The following is a 26733-nucleotide window of genomic DNA, read 5'->3' as shown; positions in this document are numbered from 1 at the left end:
AGGCTCCCCTCTACATGGAGGGAAGGAGGGTGAGATTCTGCAGTGGACCACCTGGTGTTCTGAGGACCATACTTTGAGAACCACTTCTTATAGACAATACCTCCTTTATTTCACAGTTAGGTTTTAAACGCAAAACAGATTTGATAAACTTACTTTTTTCTTAAGTATCCAGCATTTAACTAGCAAATTTTGAATGCTATTTTGTACATTCTGAATTGCATTCCAATTTTTATCTAAATGTATCTTGATATAAATCACAAGTAAAAAAAAATCTAGTACAAAAGAAATGCCTCACTCCCCATTTTCTAGCAAGGTAGTAAAAATTAAAATTTTGAATAAATGTATGTTAAGCTTTATAATTGCTTATACTGTATTCCTGTTAAACTAAAGTAGTACTAGATTTATGTAAAGGCTACACAGCAGAACCTCAGACTTCAAATATTCATAACCAGAACTCGACAAACCGCGGCGAAATCCACTCACCAGCCCCGCACCGCACATGCGCCAGACCCGCACTGCGCATGCGCGCACCACCAGTGAATGGCGCAACTGGCTGAAATCGGGGCTGTGGGCAAGTAGATGAACAAATTTGCCAAGCCCTGTTCATAACTCTGAACAAAACATTATGGTTGTTCTTTCAAAAGTTTACAACTGAACTTTGACTTAATACAGCTTTGAAACTTTACTATTCAGGAAAAAAAATAGTTCTTTTAACCAACTTAATTTAAATGAAACTAGCACAGAAAATTCTTAGCTTGTCAAATTTTTTTTTACTTAACTTTTATCTTTTTAGTGGATCACATTTAGCACAGTACTGTACTGTAGTTGCATTTGTCTGTCTCTGTTGCTGCTGCCTGATTGCGCACTTCTTGGTCCAAATGAGGTGTGTGATTGATCAATCTGTTCATAATTCTGATGTTCATAACTCTCAAGTTTGATGTATTTATTTGCAAAGCAATATATTCTGATAGTTATACCAACCTATAAGAATCATCCTTTATTTAAGCAAATAACATTCAAATGATGAATAAGATTAAAATCACTGATTTAAATTAATCCACCCTGCTACAGATTCTCTCTCCCTAATAAAATAGGTTTATAGTAAAATACCTTTTTTGACTGCAATAACAGTTCTGTTTCAAGGAGTAAGACCCTGCTCAGGAGATTATTCCAGTCCTTTTCATCTATAATCACCTTCCCTTTCAGTCTCTCTTCTAAAACATGTAGTTTATCTTCCATCCAATTTAGCTTATGAAGTTTTTCTTGACAATCAGCAAGCTGGCTCTGCAGTAGCTCAATCAGACTATTATCTTTGGTGACCTGGAAATAACGACAACAAAAAATTTTGCTCTCTCTAATTTTACACATAAATACAATTTTACAGACATGATAAACTCAACTGCAGAAGCTTACAACATTTTTTTCTTCACTACTAAGCCATTTCAACCATTGTGAACAATCACATTTGAGAATGCTTTTACCTTCAGAAACTGCTGTGAACATGCAAAAAGTTTGCACATTAGAGAAACACTTGACAGAAATCAGCCAGTTGACTGTGAAGTTGTGGGGCAACTGGGGATGCTTTACATTGAAACAATAATTAAGGTAAGACCAACCACCATATGACTTTTCCCACAAGTTTTTTTGTACCTCTTTTCTCTTTATACATTGTTTTTTGACGCTCTTATTAGGGATGTTAAATTTTGTTTAATCAGCTAATCGAGTAGCTGATGGAATTTCAACTACTGAGGCTCTGACTTTTAAATGTGGCTCTTACTACATTTAAAAAGCAGAGGCACAGCATCTGGGACGGGGTGCAAGCCGGGAATCAGCTGATTCCTGGCTTGCACCCAGTCCCCCACTGTCCCTATGCCTCCCCTGGCATGGAGACCAATGCTGAAACCCCCAGTACTGGCTCCTGCTCCATCTCCCCACTTGCTGCTTCTGATAGGAAGGAACTAGTCAAGTAATCACTCAAGTATCTGATAAGCACATGCTTATTAGGTAGTCAATTGCTTGACTAGATGCTTACATTGCTACCTCTGATGTGGTCTTTTAAGAGAGGAGAAAACTTAAGTCATAGGGCAAAAACCTTTCAATGTGTGCACGTGCTTCTACAGTAGATTGTATATTGGGGACGCTACTGAAAATAAATTACAGTGAACCCTCGTTTATCGCGGTAGATAGGTTCCAAACCCGACCGCGATAGCTGAAAATCCGCGAAGTAGGCTTTGAAAGCCGCGGAGGGGCTCCGGCGGGGGAGCAGCCCAGGCGCGCCTGGGATGCCCCCCCCGCCGGCTTCCCCCGAGGCTTTGAAAGCCGCGGAGGGGCTCCGGCGGGGGAGCAGCCAAGGCGCGCCTGGGATGCCCCCCCCGCCGGCTTCCCCCGAGGCTTTGAAAGCCGCGGAGGGGCTCCGGCGGGGGAGCAGCCCAGGCGCGCCTGGGATGCCCCCCCCGCCGGCTTCCCCCGAGGCTTTGAAAGCCGCGGAGGGGCTCCGGCGGGGGAGCAGCCCAGGCGCGCCTGGGATGCCCCCCCCGCCGGCTTCCCCCGAGGCTTTGAAAGCCGCGGAGGGGCTCCGGCGGGGGAGCAGCCCAGGCGCGCCTGGGATGCCCCCCCCGCCGGCTTCCCCCGAGGCTTTGAAAGCCGCGGAGGGGCTCCGGCGGGGGAGCAGCCCAGGCGCGCCTGGGATGCCCCCCCCGCCGGCTTCCCCCGGAATATACGGTAGTACTGTTAACAAACCACCCTTTAATGTACAGAAAAAAGTCCGCGAAGTCGTGAATCCGCAATGGTCGAACCGCGAAGTAGCGAGGGCTCACTGTACTCACTTCCTACAAATGTTAAAACCTTTTTTTCTAAGCAAATAATACAATTATACTACCAATGTTCTTTACAGAATACTTCTATATCAAGATTAATTTTGAAAAAAATTAAAAAGCAGTTTGGAAGACACTTAGGCTGTCACGCAACTCTTCATTTTAAAATTCAAATTCTTACTTGTTCACTTCCAACTTCCAAAATATCATCAGCTATACAAGACTCTTCTCCGCTATCTCCATCTACTGGAATGGCTGAATCATGAAGGACAATCACATTAACGTCACTGTCTGGGTAACGTTCCACTTGAGGTTTCTTTGTATGTAAAAACAGTAATCCACATGTATGATTTATTACAACAAAATGTCTGCCACCAAAACGTACAATGTGATGTTTTTAACAATTTTGCTTTTGTCTTTACACCCAAGCAATCTGATCTCACACAGTTGCAAGACAGATCAGCAAAGTTATACTTGATAATCCTTTCAGAAAGTCATATGGGTCATCACCAGTATTTCCTCTCTCATATTTTAAGTCAATATCTCCTGGTCCTTGGCAGTTTACTAGAAAAATAGCTTGATTTGTTTGTTTGATGGGGTTTGTCTGCATGTTTGTTTGGGGGCAGGTTGTTTGTTTGCCTATTTGTTTGGCGAGGAGGGTGTGTATTTTTTCTAGGTAGACTCACTGAGGGAAAGCCAAATCAAAAAATATGAGACCTAAAGGACCCAAGACTTGAGATCAACTTAACATAAAGATAGACACCTTTACAACAGAGGATGACCTAAAGAAGGCAAGCTGTTCAACATTTCCCCCTTTCTGCCAGTAGCACTTCAGCCTAGCCTAGATGAAATTTCAGAAGGCTGCTCTTCAATGCCAAACGAAAGACAACAACTGAAATAGGCATTATCTAAAGCCCAAATAAACCTTTCAGTATTGCTATTCTCTGGACTCTCACCAATTTGTCTACAAACATCTTTCCTAGAGTGTGGTGCCCAGAATCCATCTGAGGCAGTATGAGTACCAAGCAGAACAGAACAATTACTTCACATGCCTTACATACAATGCTATTGTTAATATGTCCAAGAATATTAGATTTTTGCAAATGCATCACATTGTTTATTCTAGGGATGTTAAAAGGCAGATAATTGGCTAACCATGTAACTGCTGAAAATTACACGGTTACAAGCACCTGCAGCACAGGGCAGCAGCCCATATCCCTGGAGTTCCCCACATGTACCAGCTACCATCTGCCACCCCGTGCTGCTGCCTCTATATCAGAGGCAGCAGAGCAGGGTTACAGCCGGATCCTCAAGAACCGGAACAGGCACCACATGTAACTGTTTGGGTAATTGATAAGTTCATGCTGCACATTCAATTTATGATCCAGTATTGCGCCCAGAATTTTCAGCAGTACTACTACCTAGCCAGTTATTTTCCATTTTGTATTTGTGCCTGTGATTATTACTTCCTAAATGAAGTACTTTGCACTTGTCTTTACTAAATTTAATCTTTTGTTGATTTTGAACCAATTCCCCAATTTCTCAAAGTGATTTTGAATTCTAATCCTTTTCCAAAGTGCTTACAATCCCTTCCAGCGTTGTGTCATCTGCAAACATATAAGCCTATTTTCCACTCATCTATTCAAGTTATTAATGAAAATACTAAACAGTGTCCAGATTCAGGAAAGAGTCCTGTGACTCCCACTAAATAAACTCTCCCAGTCTGACAGTGAACCACTGATAACTTCTCTGAGTAGGAGTTTCAACCAGTTATGCACCTATCTGATAGTAATTTCTCTTAGACTGCATTTCCCTAATCTTGCTTAGGAGACTATCATGGGGGATAGCATCAAAAGCTTTACCAAAATCAAGATAGGTCATGTCTATTGCTTCTTCCCTCTCCACTAATCCAGTAATTATGCTAAAGAAAAAAAAAAGGAAATTAGGTTGGTGTAGGTGGCATGATTCATTCTTGACAAATCCATGCTAGCTATTCTTTATAATTCTATTGTTCAATAAGTATTTATAAATTCAGTAATTTATTCCAGTATCTTTCCAGGTATCAAAGTCAGCCTGACTAGTCTATAATTCCCAAGTCCTCTTTATTTCCCTCTTTAAAAAGAGGTACTATGTTTCTCTTTCTCTATTCCTTGGATCTCACCCTTCCTTCAGGAGTTCTCAATGATAATTACATTGTTTCCAGAATTGATTCAGCTAGCTCCTTAAGCCTTCTAGCATGAATTTCATCAAGTCTTGGTGTCTTGAATATATTTAAAATTAGAGTAAATATTTTAACTTGTTCTTTTGCTATTTTGGCTTGCATTCCTTCCCCCTTAATTGTGTTGAGTGAAGACAACTTTAGTGATGACTATGGATATTAGACAGCAGGTAACAGACTAGGCGACTAACCACATAAACCTTAGCAGTTAGTCAACTATTCTATAGTCCCTGAGGGTGGGGCTGGCAGCCAATGCACTCTGGCCCCACTCCGAAGGAGCCCCAGGCCACCCTGTGTTGCTGCCTCTGTATCAGAGGCAGCAGCATGGGGGAAGGCAGGTGGCACTGCACAGGTGGTTCTGGGAGGAAATCAGCTGTTAACACAGCTTCCCCCCCAGTACTGGCTCCTGCTTCCCTCTACTTGTTGCCTCTGATACTTAGGCAGCAAGGGGGGGGGGGGGGGGGAAACGCAAGTAGTTGACTAGACTAACTGATAAGTTTAAGCTTATCAATTAATCATCTACTGAACTACTTGTTCATATCCCTGACTAAAGCAAAACAGGCATTGACTGTTGACTGAAGCAAAACAGGCATTCAACACCTCAGTCTTCTTTATGTTGTCCATTATTAGCTCTCCTTCTCCACTAACAACATTATTTTTAACTGTCTTTTTCTTGGTTCCAATATATTTAAAGAACCTCTTCTTGTTGTCTAGATGTAACTCATTTTGTGCCTTGGCCTTTCTGATTTCGTTGCTATGTACTGATACTATTTTTTGTACTCCTCAGTCAATTATCCATGTTTCCTATCTTTTGTATTTTCAGGTAATCAAAGAGCTACTGAAAAAGCCAAATTGGCTTCTTACTGTTTTTCTTAGTTTTTCTTTGCATTGGAATAGTTTGCAGATGTAACTTAATATCTTTCTGAGAAACTGGCAGCTCTCTTGAACTTTTATTTCTTAACCTTTTTTCCTCATGGGATCATATCTTCCAGTTTTTTGTTTGAACTTCAAAAAGCAGACCTTTTTAAACATTGTACTGAATCCACAGTTCTCTCTCTTTCCTTTCCTTAGAACTATGAAGTTTGCCATTTCATGATTGCTTTCACCCAAATTGACTTCCACCTTTAGATTCACAATCAATTCCTCCCTGTTGGTCACAGTCAATACTAAAATGCTGCTCCCACTTACTTCTTCCAGTTGGTGAAACAAAAAGTCATCCCTAATACATACCACTTGTCCCTGCTACATTGCAAGAATATACTAGAAAATTTGCATTTTGCTGTATAACTTTTCCAACAGGTGTCTGAGTGAAGTTCCTCATTACTAGCAGGTCTTGTACTCTTGTATTTCTATTATGTGTGATAGAAATGCCTGATCCATCTCCTCTTCCTAATCTGATGATCTATTGTAGACCACTCTACAGTAACGTCATTCTACTGTTCCCCCCATTTATCTTTATACAGATCTTTTTAAACTATGAGGAAGCAATAAGACAGTGGGGTTTATATTATTCTACAAGAGAGGTAGAGCTATGTGTCATTCATGCACTACCTATACTGCAACCTGTTTTAAGAGTTTTCTCAGGCTAGGGAGATGGTGTAAATCTCGCGCTATATCTACACCACAATTAAAACCTGCAGCTAGCCCATGCCAGCCAACTTTAGCTTCCAGGTATTGGGCCAAGGGGTTGTTCAGTTGCAATGTAGATGTTCGGGCTCAGGCTGGAGCCTGGGCTCTAGAATCCAGCAAGGTGTGAGAGTGCCACAGCTCAGGCTGCAGCCCAAGACTAAATGTCTATACCATAATTAAAACTGTCCATTCGCCTGAGCCCCAGTTGGCTGCAAGTGTCTAAATGCAGTGCAGACATACCCCTGATGGCTTGCTATTGGCAACAGCATAATAAAGGGGAAAATCATGTACATTGTGAGACTCCAGGGGCAATGGCTTTGGAAACCGAAGAACAGCTGTCTATGATGGCCTAATCATTTTAGCATGATAAGAATCTGCGCCCTTTCAGAGTACTTTCATTTGCCCCTGAAGTCTTTTAGGGTATGTCTACACTACAGCACTAATTAGAACTAACTTCATTCGAATTAGTTAATTCGAACTAAGCTAATTAGAACTAGTGCATCTAGTCCTAAAAACTAGTTCGAATTAGCATTTTGCTAATTCGAACTAGCATGTCCACATTGAGTGGACCCTGAACCGAGGTTAAGGATGGCCGGAAGCAGTGCCGGCAGGGCATCAGATTAGGACTTAGAGTGTGGAGCTACTGCCTCAGGCTAGCCGAGGGCTGTGCTTAAAGGGACCCAACACCCACCCCGGGCAGACAGTTCTCAGGAGTTCCCCGCTTGCAAAGCAGTCCTGGCTTGGAGTGCCCTGAGTGCCCACATTCGGCACATCACAGCACTCGGCCATCAGCCCAGCTGCACTTGCCACAGGCTGCCATCTGGGGGGGGGGGGGGTCAATCTGGGGGCTGCAGGAGAGATTCCACCCGAGGAACCCGCAGAGCCACCCCAGTCCTCCCCACCGGGGGCTCGTACCCCATTCCTCCCTCACCTCCTTCCACTTACCCCTCCCTAGCCCCCCTTCCTGATGTACAAAATAAAGGACACGTGTGTTCAAAAATAGAAACTCTCTTTATTGAACAAAACTCGGGGAGACTGGGAAAAGGAGGTGGGAGAGGGGAAGAGAGAGGCTGGGAGAGGGGAGGGCAACTAAAATGATCAGCGGTTTGGAACAGATCCCATATGAAAAGAGGCTAAAGAGACTGGGACTTCTCAGCTTAGAAAAGAAGAGACTGAGGGGGGATATCATAGAGGTCTATAAAAGCATGAGTGGTGTGGAGAGGGTGCATAAAGAAAAGTTCTTCATTAGTTCCCATAATAGAAGGACTAGAGGACACCAAATGAAATGAATTGGTAGCAGGCTTCAAACTAATAACAGAAAGTTCTTCTTCCCAAAGCAAATAGTCAACCTGTGGAACTCCTTGCTGCAGGAGGCTGTAAGGCTAGAACTATAACAGAGTTTAAAGAGAAGTTAGATAAATTCATGGAGACTGGGTCCATGGAGTGGTATTAGCCAAGGGGCAGAAATGGTGTCCCTGGCCTCTGTTTGTTGAAGGCTGGAGATGGATGGCACAAGACAAATGGCTTGGTCATTGTCTTCGGTCCATCCCCTCCAGGGTACCTACTGTTGGCCGCTGTCGGCAGACAGGCTACTGGGCTAGATGGACCTTTGGTCTGATCCAGTATGGTCTGACTCAGTACGGCCATTCTTATGTTTTTATGTTCTAAGCTCAGGGCTCAGGGTCGGGGGTCTCACTGGACCACCCTGATTTTCATGCAAACGTGCTCCTGGGTGGCCAGGCTGGCAGCTATCCTGCCCTAGAAGGCTGCTTTCCTGTGCCTAGTGCGGAGGTCGTGGATGAGGTCCACGATCTCCGCGTTAGACCAGGTGGGCGCCAGCCTCTTGCAGACCGGGGCAGGCTCCTGGGAGCCACCAGCCTGGTCCCGGGAAGAGGCAGAGGGCTGGGTGGCAGCGAGAGGCTGGCTCGTACCGTGCCAGGTGCAGGGTCTGCTGGCTGGGTGCAGCCAAACCGTGCCCCTTTAAGGGCTCCGGGGCCGGGAGGGTGGCAGAAGAGTTTCCCTGGTGGTGCCCAGAGTGGCCACCAGGGAAAGCTGAAGAGGGCTAGCCTCCCACTAGTTCGAATTAAGTGGATACACAGCCCTTAATTCAAACTACTTAATTCGAACTAGGCGTTAGTCCTCGTGGAATGAGGTTTACCTAGTTCAAATTAAGCGCTCCTCTAGTTCGAATTAAGTTCGAACTAGCGGTTTCTATGTGTAGCACCTATCAAAGTTAATTCGAACTAACGTCTGTTAGTTCGAATTAACTTTGTAGTGTAGACATACCCTTAGAGATTAGACAAGCACACTGAGTCATCAATAGTATAAAGTGTCATAATTTTAGTAAAATTGCTAGGAATCCATTTCTATTATCTATGATGGAAGACCTATTTGTGTCCAGATCAATAAGCTCTTTTTCTGTATTGTGTACTGGCCAAAAGCCAGAATTAAAAGGATCCAGAAACTGGCAACTGAACAGTAGAATTGGAAACTTCTCTACTAGATTCTCAGTCAGCATGCTTTTATAAAGGCCATAACTAATAGTCATCAGTTCGCAGAGTTGCAAGTATCAATTAATAGGTTTTTTTTCAATGCTGGTTGATTAATGCACATTTTAGTGCGGCTGATAAATTCCTCTCTTCAAAGGAGATGTGATTTATCTGTCCATAGGAATCCCACATGTTCTCCATTCTACTTTATCATCCAGAAAGGATAGGGTCAGGTGGTAAATCACCCCAGAAGCAGGTAATCTTTTGTGATGAGAACAGATTTTACCAGCTAGCAGTGTTATGTTCTGGCATTGAGTCTGGATTAGCTAAGCAATTACATTTCTGTAAATTTCTGAAGGGTGCAAATTTCCTGCATCTATGGCAAAGAGGCAGAGTAAAACCTCTTTGCCTCCCTCACAGTATAACAGCAGGAGAAGTTAGTAGATCAAGCATACTGGACTAAGAAATGAGAAATGTGTTATGAAGAGATATTTTACAGATTTTGGCAGGCCACCTAAATCATTTCTCATGACAGATCATTGGAGTATTACGTAGGGTCAGAGTTCAAACTACATTCATAGCTTAAGTTCTACCCATGATCAACAGATTGTGCACATCTTAATATTAGGTTTGTGTCTCTTCTTTCTTGCATATTTGACCACCAATAAAATATGCATCTAATGAAGTGAATTTACCCACAAAAGTTCATGACTTATTGTATTTGTTAGTTTCTAAGGTGCCAAAGGACTACTTGTTTTTAAAGTTACAGGCCAACACTACTCAGACTTTTTAATCAATAAAATACATTATAATGATACTTTAAATACCATAAGAACATAAGAATGGCCACACTGGGTCAGACCAAAGATCCATCCAGCTCAGTACCCTATCTGCCAACAGTGGCCAATGCCAGGTGTCCCAGAGGGAATGAATCGAACAAGTAATGATCAAGCGATCTCTCTCCTGCCATCTCCACTCTCTGCCAAACAGGCTAGGGACACCATTCCTTACCCATACTGGCTAATAGCCATTAATGGACTTAACCTCCATGAATTTATCTAGTTCTCTTTTAAACCCTGTTATAGTCCTAGCCTTCACAACCTCTGGCAAGGAGTTCCACAGATTGACTATGCGCCGTGTGAAGAAGAACTTCCTTTTATTTGTTTTAAACCTGCTGCCCATTAGTTTCATTTGGTGGCTCCTAGTTCTTTTATTATGGGAACAAGTAAATAACTTTTCCTTATTTACTTTCTCCACACCATTCATGATTTCATATGCCTTTATTATATCCCCCTTAGTCTCCTCTTTTCCAAGCTGAAAAGTCCCAGTCTCTTTAATCTCTCCTCATATGGGATCCGTTCCAAACCGCTAATCATTTTAGTTGCCCTTCTCTGAACCTTTTCTAATGACAGTATATCTTTTTTGAGATAATATAATATATAATGGAGATTGCCTATCTCCTAGAACTGGAAGGGACCTTGAAAGGTCATCAAGTCCAGTCCCCTGCCTTCACAGCAGGACCAAGTACCATCCCTGACAAATTTTTGCCCCAAATCCCTAAATGGCCTCCACAAGGATTGAACTCACAATCCTGGGTTTAGCAGGCCAATGCTCAAACCACTGAGCTATCCCTCCCCCCTAATGACATGATGACAAGACCACATCTGTACATAGTATTCAAGATGTGGGCATATCATGAATTTATATAAGGGCAGATATTCTCTGTCTTATTCTCTATCCCTTTTTTAATGATTCCTAACATCCTGTTTGCTTTTTTTGACAGCCGCTGCACACTGAGTGGACATCTTCAGAGAACGATCCACAATGACTCCAAGATCTCTTTCCTGATTAGTTGTAGCTAAATTAGCCCCCATCATATTATATGTATAGTTGGGGTTATTTTTTCCAATGTGCATTACTTTACATTTATCCACATTAAATTTCATTTGCCATTTTGTTGCCCAGTCACTTAGTTTGGTGAGAGTTTAAGTTCTTCACAGTCTGCTTTGGTCTTAACTACCTTTAGCGGTTTAGTGTCGTCTGCAAATTTTGCCACCTCACTGTTTACCCCTTTCTCCAGATCAATTATGAATAAGTTGAACAGGATTGGTCCTAGGACTGACCCTTGGGGAACACCACTAGTTACCACTCTCTATTTTGAAAATGTACCATTTATTCCTACCCTTTGTTTCCTGTCTTTTAACCAGTTCTCAGTCCATGAAAGGATCTTCCCTCTTATCCCATGACTACTTAATTTACATAAGAGCCTTTGGTGAGGGACCTTGTCAAAGACTTTCTGGAAATCTAGAACACTATATCTACTGGATCCCCCTTGTCCACATGTTTGCTGACCCCTTCAAAGAATTCTAATAGATTAGTAAAACATGATTTCCCTTTACAGAAACCATGTTGACTTTTGCCCAACAAATTATGTTCTTCTGTGTCTGACAATTTTATTCTTTAGTATTGTTTCAACTAATTTGCCCGGTACTGACGTTAGACTTACCGGTCTGTAATTACTAGGATCACCTCTAGAGCCCTTTTTAAATATTGGCTTTATGTTAGCTGTCTTCCAGTCCTTGGGCACAGAAGCTGATTTCAAGGATAGGTTACAAACCATAGTCAACAGTTCCGCAATTTCACATCTGAGTTCTTTCAGAACTCTTGGGTGAATGCCTTCTGGTCCCAGTGACTTGTTACTGTTAAGTTTATCAATTAATTCCAAAACCTCTGCTAATGATACTTCAACCTGTGACAAGTCCTCTGATTTGTCACCTACAAAGGATGGGTCAGGCTTGGAAATCTCCCTAACATCCTCAGCCGTGAAGACTGAAGCAAAGAATTTAATTTCTCTGCAATGACTTTATCGTATTTTATGTGCTCCTTTTGTATGTCGATCGTCCAGGGGCCCCACTGGTTGTTAGCAGGCTTCCTGCTTCTGATATACTTAAAAAACATTTTGTATTACTTTTTGAGTTTCTGGCTAGATGTTCTTCAAACTCCTTTTTGGCTTTTTTTATTACATTTTTACACTTAATTTGGCTGTGTTTATGCTCCTTTCTATTTCTCTCACTAGGATTTGACTTCCACTTTTTAAAAGATGTCTTTTTATTTCTCACTGCTTCTTTTACATGGTTAAGCCAAGCCACAGTGGCTCTTTTTTAGTTCTACTATTTTTTTTAATTTGGGGTATACTTTTAAGTTGGGCCTCTATTATGGTGTCTTTGTAAAGTATCCATGCAGCTTGCAGGGATTTTACTTTAGCCACTGTACCTTTTAATTTCTATTTAACTAACCTTCTCATTTTTTCATAGTTCCCCTTTTTGAAATTAAATGCCATAGTGTTGGGCTGCTGAGGTGTTCTTCCCACCACAGGAATGTTAAATGTTATTATATTATGGTCACTATTTCCAAGTGGTCCTGTTATAGTGACCTCTTGGACCAGATCCTGCGCGCCACTCATGACTAAATCGAGAATTACCTCTCGATTTAGTTGGTTCCTGTACCAGCTGCTCCAAGAAACAGTCGTTTAAGGTATCAAAAAATTTTGTCTCTGCGTCTCGTCCTAAGGCAACATGAACCCAGTCAGTATGGGGATAGTTGAAATCCTCCACTAATACTGAGTTCTTTATTTTGATAGCCTCTCTAATCTCCCTTAGCATTTTATAGTCACTACTACTGTCCTGGTCAGGTGGTCGATAATAGATCCCTACTGTTATATTCTTATTAGAGCAGGGAATTACTATCCATAGCGATACCATTGTTAGACTTCAGCATCAACTGCACACTGAAATAGAGCACATTTCTCAGAGCTACATTTTGCATCTGTTTGCTTCTGGCTTTTATTTTCATATCAGTCTTCACAACTAAAGTTTTTGTTTTATTTTAAGTAAGGTACTGGCTGGCTGAACAACTTGCTGATCAATCCTGAACTGATTTACTGAATATCACCAATGTCAGAGAACTATAAACTGTATACATAAGAAAGCAAACAATTTTCCTCCTATTTTCATACCTGCTGAGAAATCATTGTCTTGCAAACAGGATCAACAAGAAGTTTTTCACCATTTGCCTGTGACTCAGATTTAAAAGACCTGGGTTTTTTTCTTGTTTGAGGTTTAGCCTTCAAAATAAAACAAAAACAAACAACAACACACAAAGAAAGAAAGGCAATGTCATTAAATAAATAAATTTAATTAATGTCATTAAATAAAGGCAAATAAGCTTTAACGCTATCTCTATATAATTCAATTGAACATCATACATATAAAACACATTTAGATTTCTTCATTATGAAATAGTGACCAAAAATAGAAAAAAATTAAATAACCCAAATTGTTAAAAATGGATAGAGTAAAGACTTGAAAATGAATCTCATGACTATACATTCACAAACCACATTTTACACACACAAAGCTAGATCTAGTCTGGTCATGGGTATAAATGAAAAAACATAAGGCATTTAACACTGATTTTAAAAAAAATTAAATTACAATTAAAATACAACCATATAATAATAAATAAGTGACAAATGCATAAGATAGAACTTCTTAATGCTAGTGTTTCATGATGTAGATAATCATTGCATATATTGTCAAACTTACTGACCCCTTGAGCTGCACACAATAATTGTCATAAGTCCAAGAACAAGGTACATCTGCCAGGGCTCAGGGCTTCAACCCTGCAGGGATCCTGTTCAGTGTCAGAGTGGTGGGGTTAGGATTTCTGTCCTGTGAGAGGCACTTGCCAGGGCTTCAGCCCGGAGCCCCAGAAGATGCCTCCTGCAGGACAGAAGCTCAAAAATTCGCCTTGCTCCCATTGGGCAGAAGAGCTCAGCAGCCCCCTAAGTCTGGTAGGCAGTGAATGGAAGGACATAGAGGGCTCCAGAAGATGCACATTACCAGTAAAGGAGCTGCATGTAGCTCACAAACTGCAGTTTGGCCACCCCTACAAATTCATATTTCTTTTCTAGAAGGAACTTCCACATACACATAGTATCAGCTGATATGTTAGCTGCTCTATTCTAAATCATTGATTTAGATCTTAGCATGTATTAAGACCCAAAATGTGCATTGTGAAATCCAAGTAAAACTCACATACAAGTAGTAAGAATATATTAGGGATCTTAAATTGTGGGTAATTGACTAATCAAAGTCGATGCATTTTGCATTGACTACAGATAGTCCTCGACTTACGAATGGGTTACGTTCCAAACATCTGGTTCTAACTCGATTTGGTCGGAAATACCTTTATACAGGTAGGTATCAGATGCCCACTACCAGTAATGTTTATAATATTAATTCACTAGCACTCCAAATGTAACAAATCGCCTACAAAACAACAATCAACAAACGAAAAAAAAAAAATACTGAGGGCAGAAACACACGGGAAATAAACTACAGCGACAGCAAACTGAAATTGACAAACATGAACATGAAATACAAAACACAATGCAATACAGTACTGTAAATAATGTGATGTAAATATTGTAAATATTTTATTGTAAATAAAATGTAAATAATGTAAATACTGTACATGAACTTTACCTTTATTCTTGGTATTGTTGTGCACACTTGGATTGATAATTATGAAGGTGAATGAACTGAATTAATTGGATGAGGAACTGGAGAAGGTAGGTGACAATACTACAGAAACAACATCATCAACAGCAGATTCATCTTCTACTTCAGCAGTGCCTTTGCTTGTAGAAGGCATTGGTTCAGTGGGAGAGGCAGCAGTGCTGAGGGCTTTCTTCAAAAAAATATCCATTTTGGACTGGACAGTTTGTTTTTTTCTTCTCATTATAAATTTCGTTAAAGCAAGCCAGGGCGTCCTGAATTAAATGATCCACTTTTGAGAATCAACATTAGGGTCCATTTTTTCAAACACTTGAATTCCTTCATTTATTTTGCTGAAGACTGCAGCCATTTCTTTCATCACAAATTTTTGGGGGCTTCTTCTTCTTAGGCTTTTTGTCTCTCTTCCTCTGTTACCCGCTCTGCCTTCAGCTCCATTAAATCTTCATTGCTCAGCTCCTCCCCAACAGCCTCAACCAGTTGGCGTATGTCTTCATTATTCAGCTCCATTAAATCTTCATTGCTCAGCTCCTCCCCAACAGCCTCAACCAGTTAGTGCAAGTCTTCTTTATCCACTTCCGGATCCACTTCTTTCGCCATCAGTACAATTTTATTGGAAATTTCTTCTAGTGCCTTTTCTTTTTCAAAGCCTTTGAAACTGTTGACATATCTTTTTAGGATTTTCTTCCATATGACACTCATACATTGTTGAGTGACTTCCTCCCATCCAGCAGCAATGTTCCTTATGCCATGCAGAATGTTGTAGTCCTTCCAAAATCCACATAATGTTTTGGCATTTTTGCATTCTGTGGCAGCAATTGCCTTTTCAAATGTGTTGCGAAGATAATATGCTCTGAAAGCAGCTATGGCCCCCTGGTCCATGGGTTGGAGAATAGATGTGCTGTTGGGAGGCAGAAACACCACTTTCACATTGGGATGCAAGTCATTTAGATGTTGAGGTAACCTGGAGCATTATCCAAAATAAGCAAAATTTTGAAAGGAATTCCTTTCTCCAAAACTATGCCTTGACTTCAGGTATGAAACAGTTCATGAACCAATCTTCAAAAAGTGCAAGCGTCATCCATGTGTTATTAGCACGATAATGAACTGGTAAAGTAGCCTTGCTGATATTCTTGAAGATTCTAGGGCAGGCATGTCCAAAGTCCGGCCCGTGGGCCAATTGCGGCCCGTGTTCCGGTTTAATACGGCCCCCCCAGGTAATTTGGCAATATCTATTTTTTATGGCCCCCAGTGAATCCATATGTATTGAGATGAATACATTGTAAAATCTCAGTTAATGTCAGTTGGTCTAAATCAGTTATAAATATATTTGGACACAACATGTATACTTGGTGTTATGTTCCTGTTCATATTTTTTGAACTTAAAAGTTGACAGACAACCTTTATTACCAATAATATGTAATGTACTTTACAATGTTCCTGACATATATTTCAGCTTCCTGGATTTTTTTTTTCATCTGGCCTTCAGATATGAAAGGCAGAGTGATTTAACACCTGTTTAGATTTGTCATCCATGTGACGAAATGAAAAGTATGCCGTTTGCAATAAACGTTGCATAAAATAGTTAATTTGCATTTAATTTTAATGGTTCAAAGAATGTCAGGCAAAATGGTCGGCCCTCACGCATGTTCACTTCATCAAATCTGGCCCTCTTTGAAAAAAGTTTGGACACCCCTGTTCTAGGGTTTTCATAGTGATAAATCAAGAAGCGTTTCAATTTATACCCAAAAACATTCTCTCCTAACAAGACTGTTAGATGGTCTTTGAAAGCCTTAAAACCAGGCATAGTTTTTGCCTCCTTACGTATGTATGTACGGTCGGGCATTTTCTTCCAAAAGAGACCTATCTCATCAACATTAAAGATCTGGTTTGGCAAATAATTTCTCTCTTTTATCAGTTTATCCAATTCTTTTATGAAAGTTTCTGCTGCTTTCGAATCAGCACTGGCTGCCTCCTCACTTACTTTCACAATGTAAAAGTTTGCACAATTCTGAAACGGTTGAACCAACCGTAACTGGCACTAAAAGTTTGGTCGTAGTCATACCCCTCCTTTTTTTAAAAAAAAAGTCTTCAAGAAGACTATGAGCCTTAGCCTGTATCATCTTGAGGCTTAATGTCATGCGTTTTTTAATTTGGTCTTCGATCCAAAGCACTAAGAGTTTTTCCATGTCATGGATGGGACCTGTTCTTTTCTTTGTTATAATTGTTGATTTCATAGGCGCAGACCCTTTCACTGCTTCATGAATGTGATTGCTATCCTTTTTAATAGTGCTTATGGTGGATTTCGATAGGCCTAAATTACGCACCATGAACGACACTGCTTGGCCCCTTTTGTATTGCCCCACTATCGCTATTTTCTGTTCTAAATCAATAGCTTTTCTCTTTCTTTTTTCACCGCTCTTATCACTAGCACTTTTCCTGTTACTTGCCAGGATGGCCACAAGCAAACACAGAAAATATGAGGGAATGAAACATAAACATGCTGCCTGACTGCAGACATGCAAACACAACATGCTACTGAGAACCAAAACAAAACAAAGGGGAGGACAACATGTCGGCTGCCGCCATGACTGGGCGGTAGCTCTCATACCACTCTGCCTGCACTGTTCGAAAAACTAAACGTACGTGGTTCTCAACTCGAAAATATTATACACTACAGTAATATGGGATTAATGGGAGGTTGGTCATACGTCGATGTGTTCGTAAGTCGGGGACTGCCTGTATTAAATTAGTCAACAGGGCGCCTCCACCTTTGAAGTGTAGGAACAGCCGTAGGGCTGTTGCTACACTTTAAAGGCAAAAGCACCTTGCGGAGCCTGGGGTCAGCAGGGGAGTCTCCAGCTGATGCCAGGATCCATGCCGTGCTGCTGCTTTGAAATGCCAGGAGGAACCTGACGTCTGGCCCCAAGCTCCACGCAGCACTGCCACTTTGAAGTACCCTTTTCTTCCCCCCTTTCACCTCTCTGGCTGCCTCTTTCTGACAGAGGCAGAAAAGGGAATTGGGGAGCATTAGCTAACTAGTCCTTCACATATCTAGAATATGTACAGCCACACAATTTGATGAAGATGCTTGGACATAAGTTTTTAACATTATATTGAGTGTGTCACACTTTTCAGATTTTTTTAAATTAAAAAACCCATATGAGCAGATGTACATATTGCATTTTCAAGGGGATGGACTCTGATTTATGCTCCCTCCACATTCAAACTTCAATTATTCTTACTGAAGTTCTTCTAGTTAGAGCAATGTTTAAACTGAAATGTTACGATTTGCAGTATTTGAGAGAAAGATTAACTATATTTTGTATCTGAAGTATTACCAACTTAGTACCTTATTCATATTACTTAATTCCTTATGCATTTTCATCACAGCACTGATAATGTCACAAACAATCTGCATTTTCCTTTCTGCAAAGCCACACTGGAGAAACTGCTGTTTTGTTAAAACTGGTTTGTACTGAAACTGATCTCGAAGTACCTGCAAGAGAGTAAAACTTAGTTACCCAATATACTCTGTATATTCTCTTTATGTAGAAACAATGTTTTTAATCTTATTTTTAAACAATTGCCCCTTTTTCCACCTTAGCTAGGATAGTCAATCTTTTCACACGTTGGTTTTGGATATTCTAAGTTGCCCCCATATCTGAAACTCCCATCATAAACCAATCTACCAGGCACTCTTCAACCAAATCACTCCTTAAAAAATATGTGCTATGTGTAGAAAAACTTCCTTTTGCTTGTTTTAAATCTGCTACCAATTAATTTCATTTGGTGACACCTAGTTCTTATGTTATGGGAACCTTTTCCTTATTCACTTCCTCCATACCTGTCATGATTTTATAGACCTCTATCATATCCCCCCTTTAGTCTCCTCTTTTCTAACATGAAAAGTCCCAGTCTTTTTAATCTCTCTTCATAAGGGAGCTGTTCCAAACCCTAATAATTTTTGTTGCCCTTTTCTGAATCTTTCCCTATGCCAATAGATCTTGTTTGAGTTAAGGAGACCACATCTGTATGCAGAATTCAAGATGTGGGCGTACCATGGATTTATATAGAGGCAAGATATTCTCTCTTATTCTCTATCCCTTTTTTAATGATTCCTAACATTCTATTTGCTTTTTTGACTACTACTGCACATTGAGTGGATGTTTTCAGAGAACTAACCACAATGACTTTGAGATCTCTCTCATGAGTAGATATAGCTAAATTAGCCCCCATTATTTTGCATGTATAGTTGAGATTATTTTTCCCATGTGCATTACTTTGCATTTATCAACATTAAAATTCATTTGCCATTTTGCTGTCCGATCACCTAGTTCTGTGAGATCCTTTTGAAGCCCTTCACAATCCGCTTTGGTCTTATCTTGAGCAATTTAGTATCATATCAAAATTATGCCACCTCACTGTTTACTCCTTGCTCCAGATTATAAATATGTTGAAAGGACTGGTCCCCGTACAGACCCTTGAAGGACACCACTAGTTACCTCTCTCCATTCTGAAAACTGACCATTTATTCCTACCCTTTGTTTCCTGTCTTTTAACCAGTTATCAATCCATGAGAGGACCTTCCCTCTTGTCCCATTACAACTTACTTTATTTAAGAGCCTTAGGTGAGGAAACTTGTCAAAAGGTTTCAGTACACTATATCTAGTGGATCCCCCTTGTCCACATGCTTGTTAACCTTCCCCCCCCCCCAAACCCGTCAAGAACTCTAGTAGATTAGTAAGGTACGTTTTCCCTTCACATAAACCATGTTGACTTTTCCCCAGTCTCATAGATATGAAGTGTATTATCAGGAAGTGCACTGCTACAATAAAAAAAACATTATTTTATAATACACTGCAGATCTGGTAAACTGTAGCTCTGTTGTAAACATTGGTAACTCATAGCTATGTTGGCTGTGAAGGCTAGGACTATAATAGAGTTTAAAGAGAAGCTAGATAATTTCATGGAGGTTAGGTCCATAAAAGGCTATTAGCCAGGGGATAAAATGGTGTCCTTGGCCTCTGTTTGTCAGAGGCTGGAGAGAGATGGCAGGAGACAAATCGCTTGATCACTGTCTTCGGTCCACCCTCTCTGGGGCACCTGGTGCTGGCCACTGTTGGTAGACAGGATACTGGGCTAGAAAGACCTTTGGTCTGACCCAGTACGGCCGTTCTTATGTTCTTATAGCACATTCTTTCAATCAAGAAAAGCAATACTACATTCACCTCTCCCTCCAGCATCATCTCATTCTTTTCTGCTGAGCGCTAGCCAGCTCACTTTCATTTTATTAGCATGTAAAAGTGAGATGTGTTTTTAGATATAAAATATCAAGCCTTATATATTACTTATGTTATGGTAATCAGTGGTGTACAGTTTTTCCTAAATAATGTATTCTCTAGCGCAGTGCTACTCAACTTTGAAAGCCCCGGGTTCCACAATAATACAGCACATGCTGAGGGCCGCAACTGAAGTGTGGTTGCATATACATGCAAATATATATGCAAATTACTTCTTTCACACTGGCGGGCATGAATACAAAGCACTTCCCACAATGCCCCTAGAAATGTTGACACCCTGTTCTAGCCACTCGGTCTGCTTGCGTCTTTAAATGTTCACCCCACCTGGGAGATGCCTCGCCGTTGTGGAGCGTGTTCCCAGTGCAAGCCATGTTCAAAGGATCCCACCTCTGGACCCTGTGTTGAGCCCCGTGTAAACCCAAACCACACTGCGGGCTGCAAACATGCAGGCCACATGCAGCCCGCGTATTGAGTAGTTCTGCTCTAGCCCATGCTTTCCTCTGGTCACAGATTTGGCCTTATTCCCGCTACTTGATATTAATTATGAGGATTGCGATAAAACAATTTTAAGTAGCAAATTATAATTTCTCCAGTTACTAGTACCTTATAGATAGCTTCAGTAAAACGCAAATCACTTTTAGCAGTAAGCTCTACATCAGATTCCACCAAAAGTTCTGCTATGTAAGTTGAGAAGGACGTGAAGGAATAACTGATGATGGGTAAAAATGCTGCGGGATCACCCTTTGCCAAACTGCTAGGGAAAAAAGGAGAAGTATTTTACACAGTAAATGGAAGTAAACAATCAGCAAGTAGTATAAACCAGTGGTATCAAACTGTGTGGTATATCTATAAGGCCAACAAGACACATCTAAACTGTATAGAAGTTGATATTCCTTTAAAAAAGTGTAGGTACCCTTCTAGCCTTCTGGGATTCAGAGGTAAAAACATGGTTCACATTTATGCCACCTGATTCACTGAAGATTGCCTGAGTCTGAAGATAGCCTGAAATTAACTCAAACTCCTCTCTCCCTATGAATAACTGTGTAATGTCTAAAGCATAATGACATTTTACTGTCAACAATTAAGTATTTTACCATTGATCATTTTAGCAGCTGCAATGAGAAAATAGGTGGAAGTGAAGCATACTGGGTCTGAACAGAAGAAAATGCAGAGGCATCTGAGAGTCACAAGGAGAGATGGAGGAAAGATGGGAAGGAAAAGAAACAAGGGGCAGAAATAAGTGGCCCAAAGGGGAGCAGATCTGTCACTGAGCAGTGAACGTGATGAACAAAAGAGAAAAAAATGTAGTTATAACATAATGGCAATACAGTATTGTTGTCTTGATAATGCTACTAACCTCCTAGGGACATCAGAAGAGTTCTGCTATGTTCTGTGGGGAGTACAGAATCATAAATTGATGGCCAGGCCCTTGACTAAGTTTAATGCACTCCTCTACAGTGAGGTCAACATGTAGTTGACTACACGATTAATCGATAAGCCTGGGCTTATTGGTTAATCTTATCAACTACATGCACTCTCCTCCCCCTTATTGCCTCTATCCCTGATAGGGAGCAGTGCAGAGGGTGAGGGGGGCAAACAGGAACCACCACACGCAGGAAGCCGCTGTCCACACCTATCAGGTCACTCAGAGCTGTTTGCCCACCACCCCGGGCTGCTGGCTCTCACAGGCATCAGCACAGAAGAAGGCGTGGCAGGTGGGAGCTGATATGCAGAGGGAGCTGGCTTTTAAGCCAGGTCTCCATGTGTGCTGGCTCCATTGAGCCACCTATTGTCCCTCCTTACTGCCTCCCACAAAGACAGGGAAGAATGGGCAGGAGCTGCCTCCCCTGGCGCTGCTACCTCCATCAGAGCAGCCTCTCAGACAGAGGCTGCTCCATGGGATGCCAAGCAACAGCTGGGGAGCTCAAGCTACTGCTCAGGGAACACAGGGGCTGCTGCCACCCCACGCAGCTGCCTCTCTATCAGGCAGCAGACTGGGGTGGCAGGAAGGAGCTGGTCTGCTCCCACCTACTACTCCGCACTGCTGCCTCTGATACAGAGGCAGCAGCGCAGGGTGGCAGGGGGGTCCCTGGGAGCAGGGCCAGCAATGCACTGGCTGCCAATCCTGCATCTGGGGACTATCGAATAATTGTGTAACCAATAATATTTGGTGAAAAAGTTACGCGATTATTCAATTACATGGTATCTAAAATCCCTACTCCTCTATAGGCAATATCCCCTGGTATAAACAAAACTTGAATAGAGGGTGAGATTTGTACTTGCGCTGGGAAAAACAATTCCTGAAAAGAACAGACTCCCAAAAAATCCCAAAGTTATAAAATGAAAATTTCAAGCTATATTATATACAATTTATTTAATAAGCCATATTAATTCCTTATACACGGGCACTCATAGATGGTATTCTAAGACCAATGTTTAACAGAATATGAATTTTACATGACCTTGAATGCTAACACTTTTAGCCAATTTTGTTTTTTCAGCGCCTATTCACATTTTCAACCAAACTAATGCAAATATGCAGAACACGCACGTATAACTGGTGATGCGCTCATGCACACAAACTTTAAATCTTCAATTGACAAAATTCTGAAATATACTCCATGATTTTACTACCACACTTTACATACCTGACATAATGAACAATGAAAATATCCTGTGCAAATAATTTTGGATAGAAATCTAGACCTATCATTTAAATACTAGAAAAGAAAAAGAAAAAGAAAAAGGTAGTACTCAGAGACTGAAATATAGTCCTTCATCCTTATTTCAGCTCAGGCTTTGCATCTGTGATTTGTACTGTAAGAAGCATTTTATTGTGTGATTTTTTTTTAATTTTTGTTTTGTGTTTTTATGTCATTCCAGTTCTTTATTGCTATTTTCATGAAGACAGATTTCCACTCCAGTTGTGAGAACACTTCGCCCTGATTCTCACTGACGTGTATCCTTTGCTACAACTTTCTAGTAGCATTACACTTCAGATAATAGTGATCTGGTCAATTTTTCAAGCTCTGCTTTACATCAATATTTAGAAATGCATAGTTAAATATTTTGTTATTCAGATATTTTTTGCACCTTCAGCAGACCACAGACTACTAGAGGCAAAAGCACTGACATCATATAGTCTCTCTTTCTTTCTCTCTCGTTTGAATCCTTTTGTGGATAAACAGGATGCCAAAGGCAATGAATTAATGAAGGCAGATTATCAGCACTGTGTAACTGGAATACTTTATTATCTGAAATAAAAGAAAGTTACTTCTGGAATGACAAAGATAAAAGCAGAATGCAATAACTGGAGATTTTAGTGAGAACAACATGAATTGCCTTCAGTTTCATTAAAGAATTCTTTTAATCAACAATTCTACTTGCAATATCCAAGATGCGGTAATGCAGGTAATATAGCGTGTTTCAAAAAGCAGTATTCCTTTATCCATACATTAAAGACCTCTCTTATTGAAGTCATATGCACTCAGCCGGACCACTGATGGAATTTAAGACTTTTTAAAAAGGGACTATGGTCACAAAGGCATTATGGTCACACCTGCAAATAGTGACCTATTTATTAAAATAAACCTGAATTGTCTTTTACTTTCTATTTTCTCATTCAGTCCATCCATCAATCTTGGGGTCTAACAATAATTCAAATAACCTATCTAGCTGCAATATATTTGTTAACCATTTTTAATAGAAACCAGAAAATTGTATTTGACTTAGAGAAACTGTATATTTTAAAGATTGTTTTGCCCATACAAAACTCTACTATTGATGCATGTGCACACAATACACTAGATTACATTCTTTTGGTCAGCTTCAACTGACACCACTCCTATGCCCTCAAGCAGATGTCAATCTATTCAAGGGCATAAAAGACAGCTCAGCCATCGTATGGATTCCTTCACCAGTACAAAAATCTGGAGGAGCAGGGATTCTGTAATAGTCAGAAAGGAAAGTAGCCATTGAATCCAGGTGGACAACACACTTCGCAGAACATGTCTTGAAGGTACAATAACCTTTCAAGTGATTGTTCACGTGGATTTCACGCTTGATGACTAATAAATAGTTGATCATTTGCTGGGAGGTAGGCAGATGAGTCCTACTTAAACAATGATTAAGGGACAGTCCAGCCAAAATATACATCTGAAAACACTTGGTACCTTTTGTCTGCAGTGCAGAGTGGGGAAGGGATAGGGGAAGCAGAGCCATACAAGTCCCAAAGCAAGCGCAAGCTCCCAGTTCGCGTCGCCCCCAGGAGCTAACCCCGCTGCGGCTCTGCATCTTAAATGTAGTATGAGCTGGGCTGTCTGCACGCCCGGTTCCTACCACATTTAAAATGCAAAGCTGCAGCTGGAGTAGTAAGCACCTTCCTTATCAACTAATTGAGTAGTCAATAAAAATTTAATCAACTACTTGATTAGCTAATTAACCATTATTTAACATCCCTACTCAAGAGCTTGCCATATTTCTTTTGTACCACTATCAGAAATATTTCCAGAGTCTTTGCCATATGTTTGATGAAGTTATTCAGTGAGGAAGGCATTGAGCAACTTCCTGCCTCCTTGGGGAAGGATGAGGCAAGTAAAGCAGGGACAAGTTGTTCCTTCCCTTTTAGATACTGTTCCATATCATTTTCTTCCAAATGTCTCTGGAGTTGAGGCTGCACTCGCTGGCCTGCCTAGGACGGTCTTTATGGCTTCTTTGGGAAGGGCAGTCTAAACTCAGAAAGTGCAGAAATTACAAGCTTATGAGAATATGGCTGCGCGCACACACAAGATCTAGCAGGCCGAAGACTGATAAGGGTGTGAGTACTGCAATGTGAGCACCAAGATGGATATTCCCTGCAAGTCCTGGATTGATTCCTGCAGCTATTGTGCTATCCAAATGAGAAAGGGTGACTATACAGCCTCTCCCTGAGTTACGAACAAGTTACGGACCAAACACTTGGCCGTAACTCGATCCATTTGTAACTCAGACCCCATTGAGTTACATAGCGACCACACAGGTCACGTTCGTAACTCGGGGACCGCCTTTACGACTGCTCCATGGGAGATTTGGTCATAAATGCGAACGGTCGTAACTCGACCGTTCGCAACTTGGGGACCAGCTGTATAGGAGATGACTCACTATTGAGTTTCAATGAGGATGAAGAGAAGGAGCATATTTCTTCATGGGGGGGAGGAGGAGAGGTAGAAGGGAGGAAGAGTTGGAGCATTCTTTCAGGAGTGCCTTGACTCTGCTCTATTTTCCCAAATTGGGAAAGGGCTGATGTTAGTATTGGAGATACATCCTTCATTTGCTGTGTTGATGACTCATTAACTGGTAACTTAGATATCAGCATCCTCATTGATGCCACTACTAAGCTTAGATTACTCTCTAACTGTACCACGTGCATGTTAGGTGCCAATACAGACAGTACTAGCATGCCAGGTACTCGGAGACCAATGATGGAGCAATGGCAGTCCATACGTTTCATCAGTACTTCAGATACCAAAGCACCAGACTGACTTATGTCAAGCCACTGGACTACCCTTTAACTGTTGAGGTCAAGGCAAGTCAGATATCTGCTGGCTCTGGTCTAGGGATGTAAGTGATTAGTTGCTTTTCCCTCCCCCCAGCTGCCATTATCAAAGACAGCAAGTGGTGGGAGCAGGAGCCAGCTTAAAATCAGGAGCCAGTGCAGGGGACAGGGGAGTAGCAAGGACCAGGCACAATCTGAGAATTATCTGATTCCCAGCTTGCACCCAGTTCCAGAAGCTGCAACTCTCCTTTTTAAACGTATTAAGAGCCTGTCAGCTCTTAATACATTTAAAAGGCTAAAGCACAGAAGGGGAGATCCGGCGTGAGCTAAGAATCAGCTGGCCCAGCTCACGCTGGGCTGGGCCCCCACTGCTGCACTTTAGCCTGTCAGCTCTTAATACATTTAAAAGGCAGAGCCGCAGCAGGGTTAGCTCCTGGGACCTAGTCGATGGAAAATCCATTCCCTAGTCGATTCATTAATTAAAGTATGTTTAACATCCCTACTCTGGTCTCCTAACTTGATAGGCACCAGAGACAATAATTTATGCTGCAGCTTATATCTGATGCTAGAATATACACTAAGGTTGTGTCTACACTGGCATCCCTTCCGGAAAACGGATGCTAATGTAGCACTTTGGAATAGGCAAATCCGCAGGGGATTTAAATATCCCCCACGGTATTTGCATTAACATGGCTGCCGCTTTTTTCCGGCTTGGAGATAAGCTGGAGAAAAGCGCCAGTCTAGACGTGATTCTCCGGAAAATAAAGCCTTTTCCAGAGGATCTCTTATTCCTACTTTCAAGTAGGAATAAGAGATCCTCCGGAAAAGGCTTTATTTTCCGGAGAATCACGTCTAGATTACTTGAAAGTAGGAATAAAAGATCCTCCGGAAAAGGCTTTATTTTCCGGAGAATAACGTCTAGACTGGCGCTTTTCTCCGGCTTATCTCCAAGCCGGAAAAAAGCGGCAGCCATGTTAATGCAAATACCGTGGGGGATATTTAAATCCCCTGCGGATTTGCCTATTCCAAAGTGCTACATTAGCATCCCTTTTCCGGAAGGGATGGCAGTGTAGACACAGCCTAAGAGGCTTCAGTTCTCTGCCTCTGTAGACAATACAGCAGAAAGTCAACTATGCAACTTGAGCTCCGTGAATAAAATAACTGAAGTCAAC

General features: G+C 41.3%; 1 protein-coding gene across 7 annotated transcripts in view; it reads right to left on the bottom strand.

Moving 5' to 3' along the window:
- Positions 1-26733, bottom strand: part of CEP44 (centrosomal protein 44) — a 53611-nt gene that overhangs the window by 12591 nt on the left and 14287 nt on the right. For 5 of the 7 annotated variants that reach the window (XM_075930217.1, XM_006126984.4, XM_075930216.1 and 2 more), the window contains exons 3-7: positions 20632-20782; positions 18078-18224; positions 13165-13272; positions 2995-3129; positions 1111-1320 (exon numbers count right to left, since the gene is read on the bottom strand). In XM_075930217.1, the coding sequence (XP_075786332.1) occupies positions 1111-1320; positions 2995-3129; positions 13165-13272; positions 18078-18224; positions 20632-20782 (751 nt within the window). The remainder of the gene's footprint in view (positions 1-1110; positions 1321-2994; positions 3130-13164; positions 13273-18077; positions 18225-20631; positions 20783-26733) is intronic. The other 2 variants (XM_006126986.4, XM_075930218.1) reach the window with 1 other exon arrangement.

This window comes from Pelodiscus sinensis, chromosome 5, assembly GCF_049634645.1.
Source record: "Pelodiscus sinensis isolate JC-2024 chromosome 5, ASM4963464v1, whole genome shotgun sequence".
NCBI classification, from domain to species: Eukaryota; Metazoa; Chordata; order Testudines; family Trionychidae; genus Pelodiscus; species Pelodiscus sinensis.
This window is presented reverse-complemented; position numbering and strand designations above follow the sequence as displayed.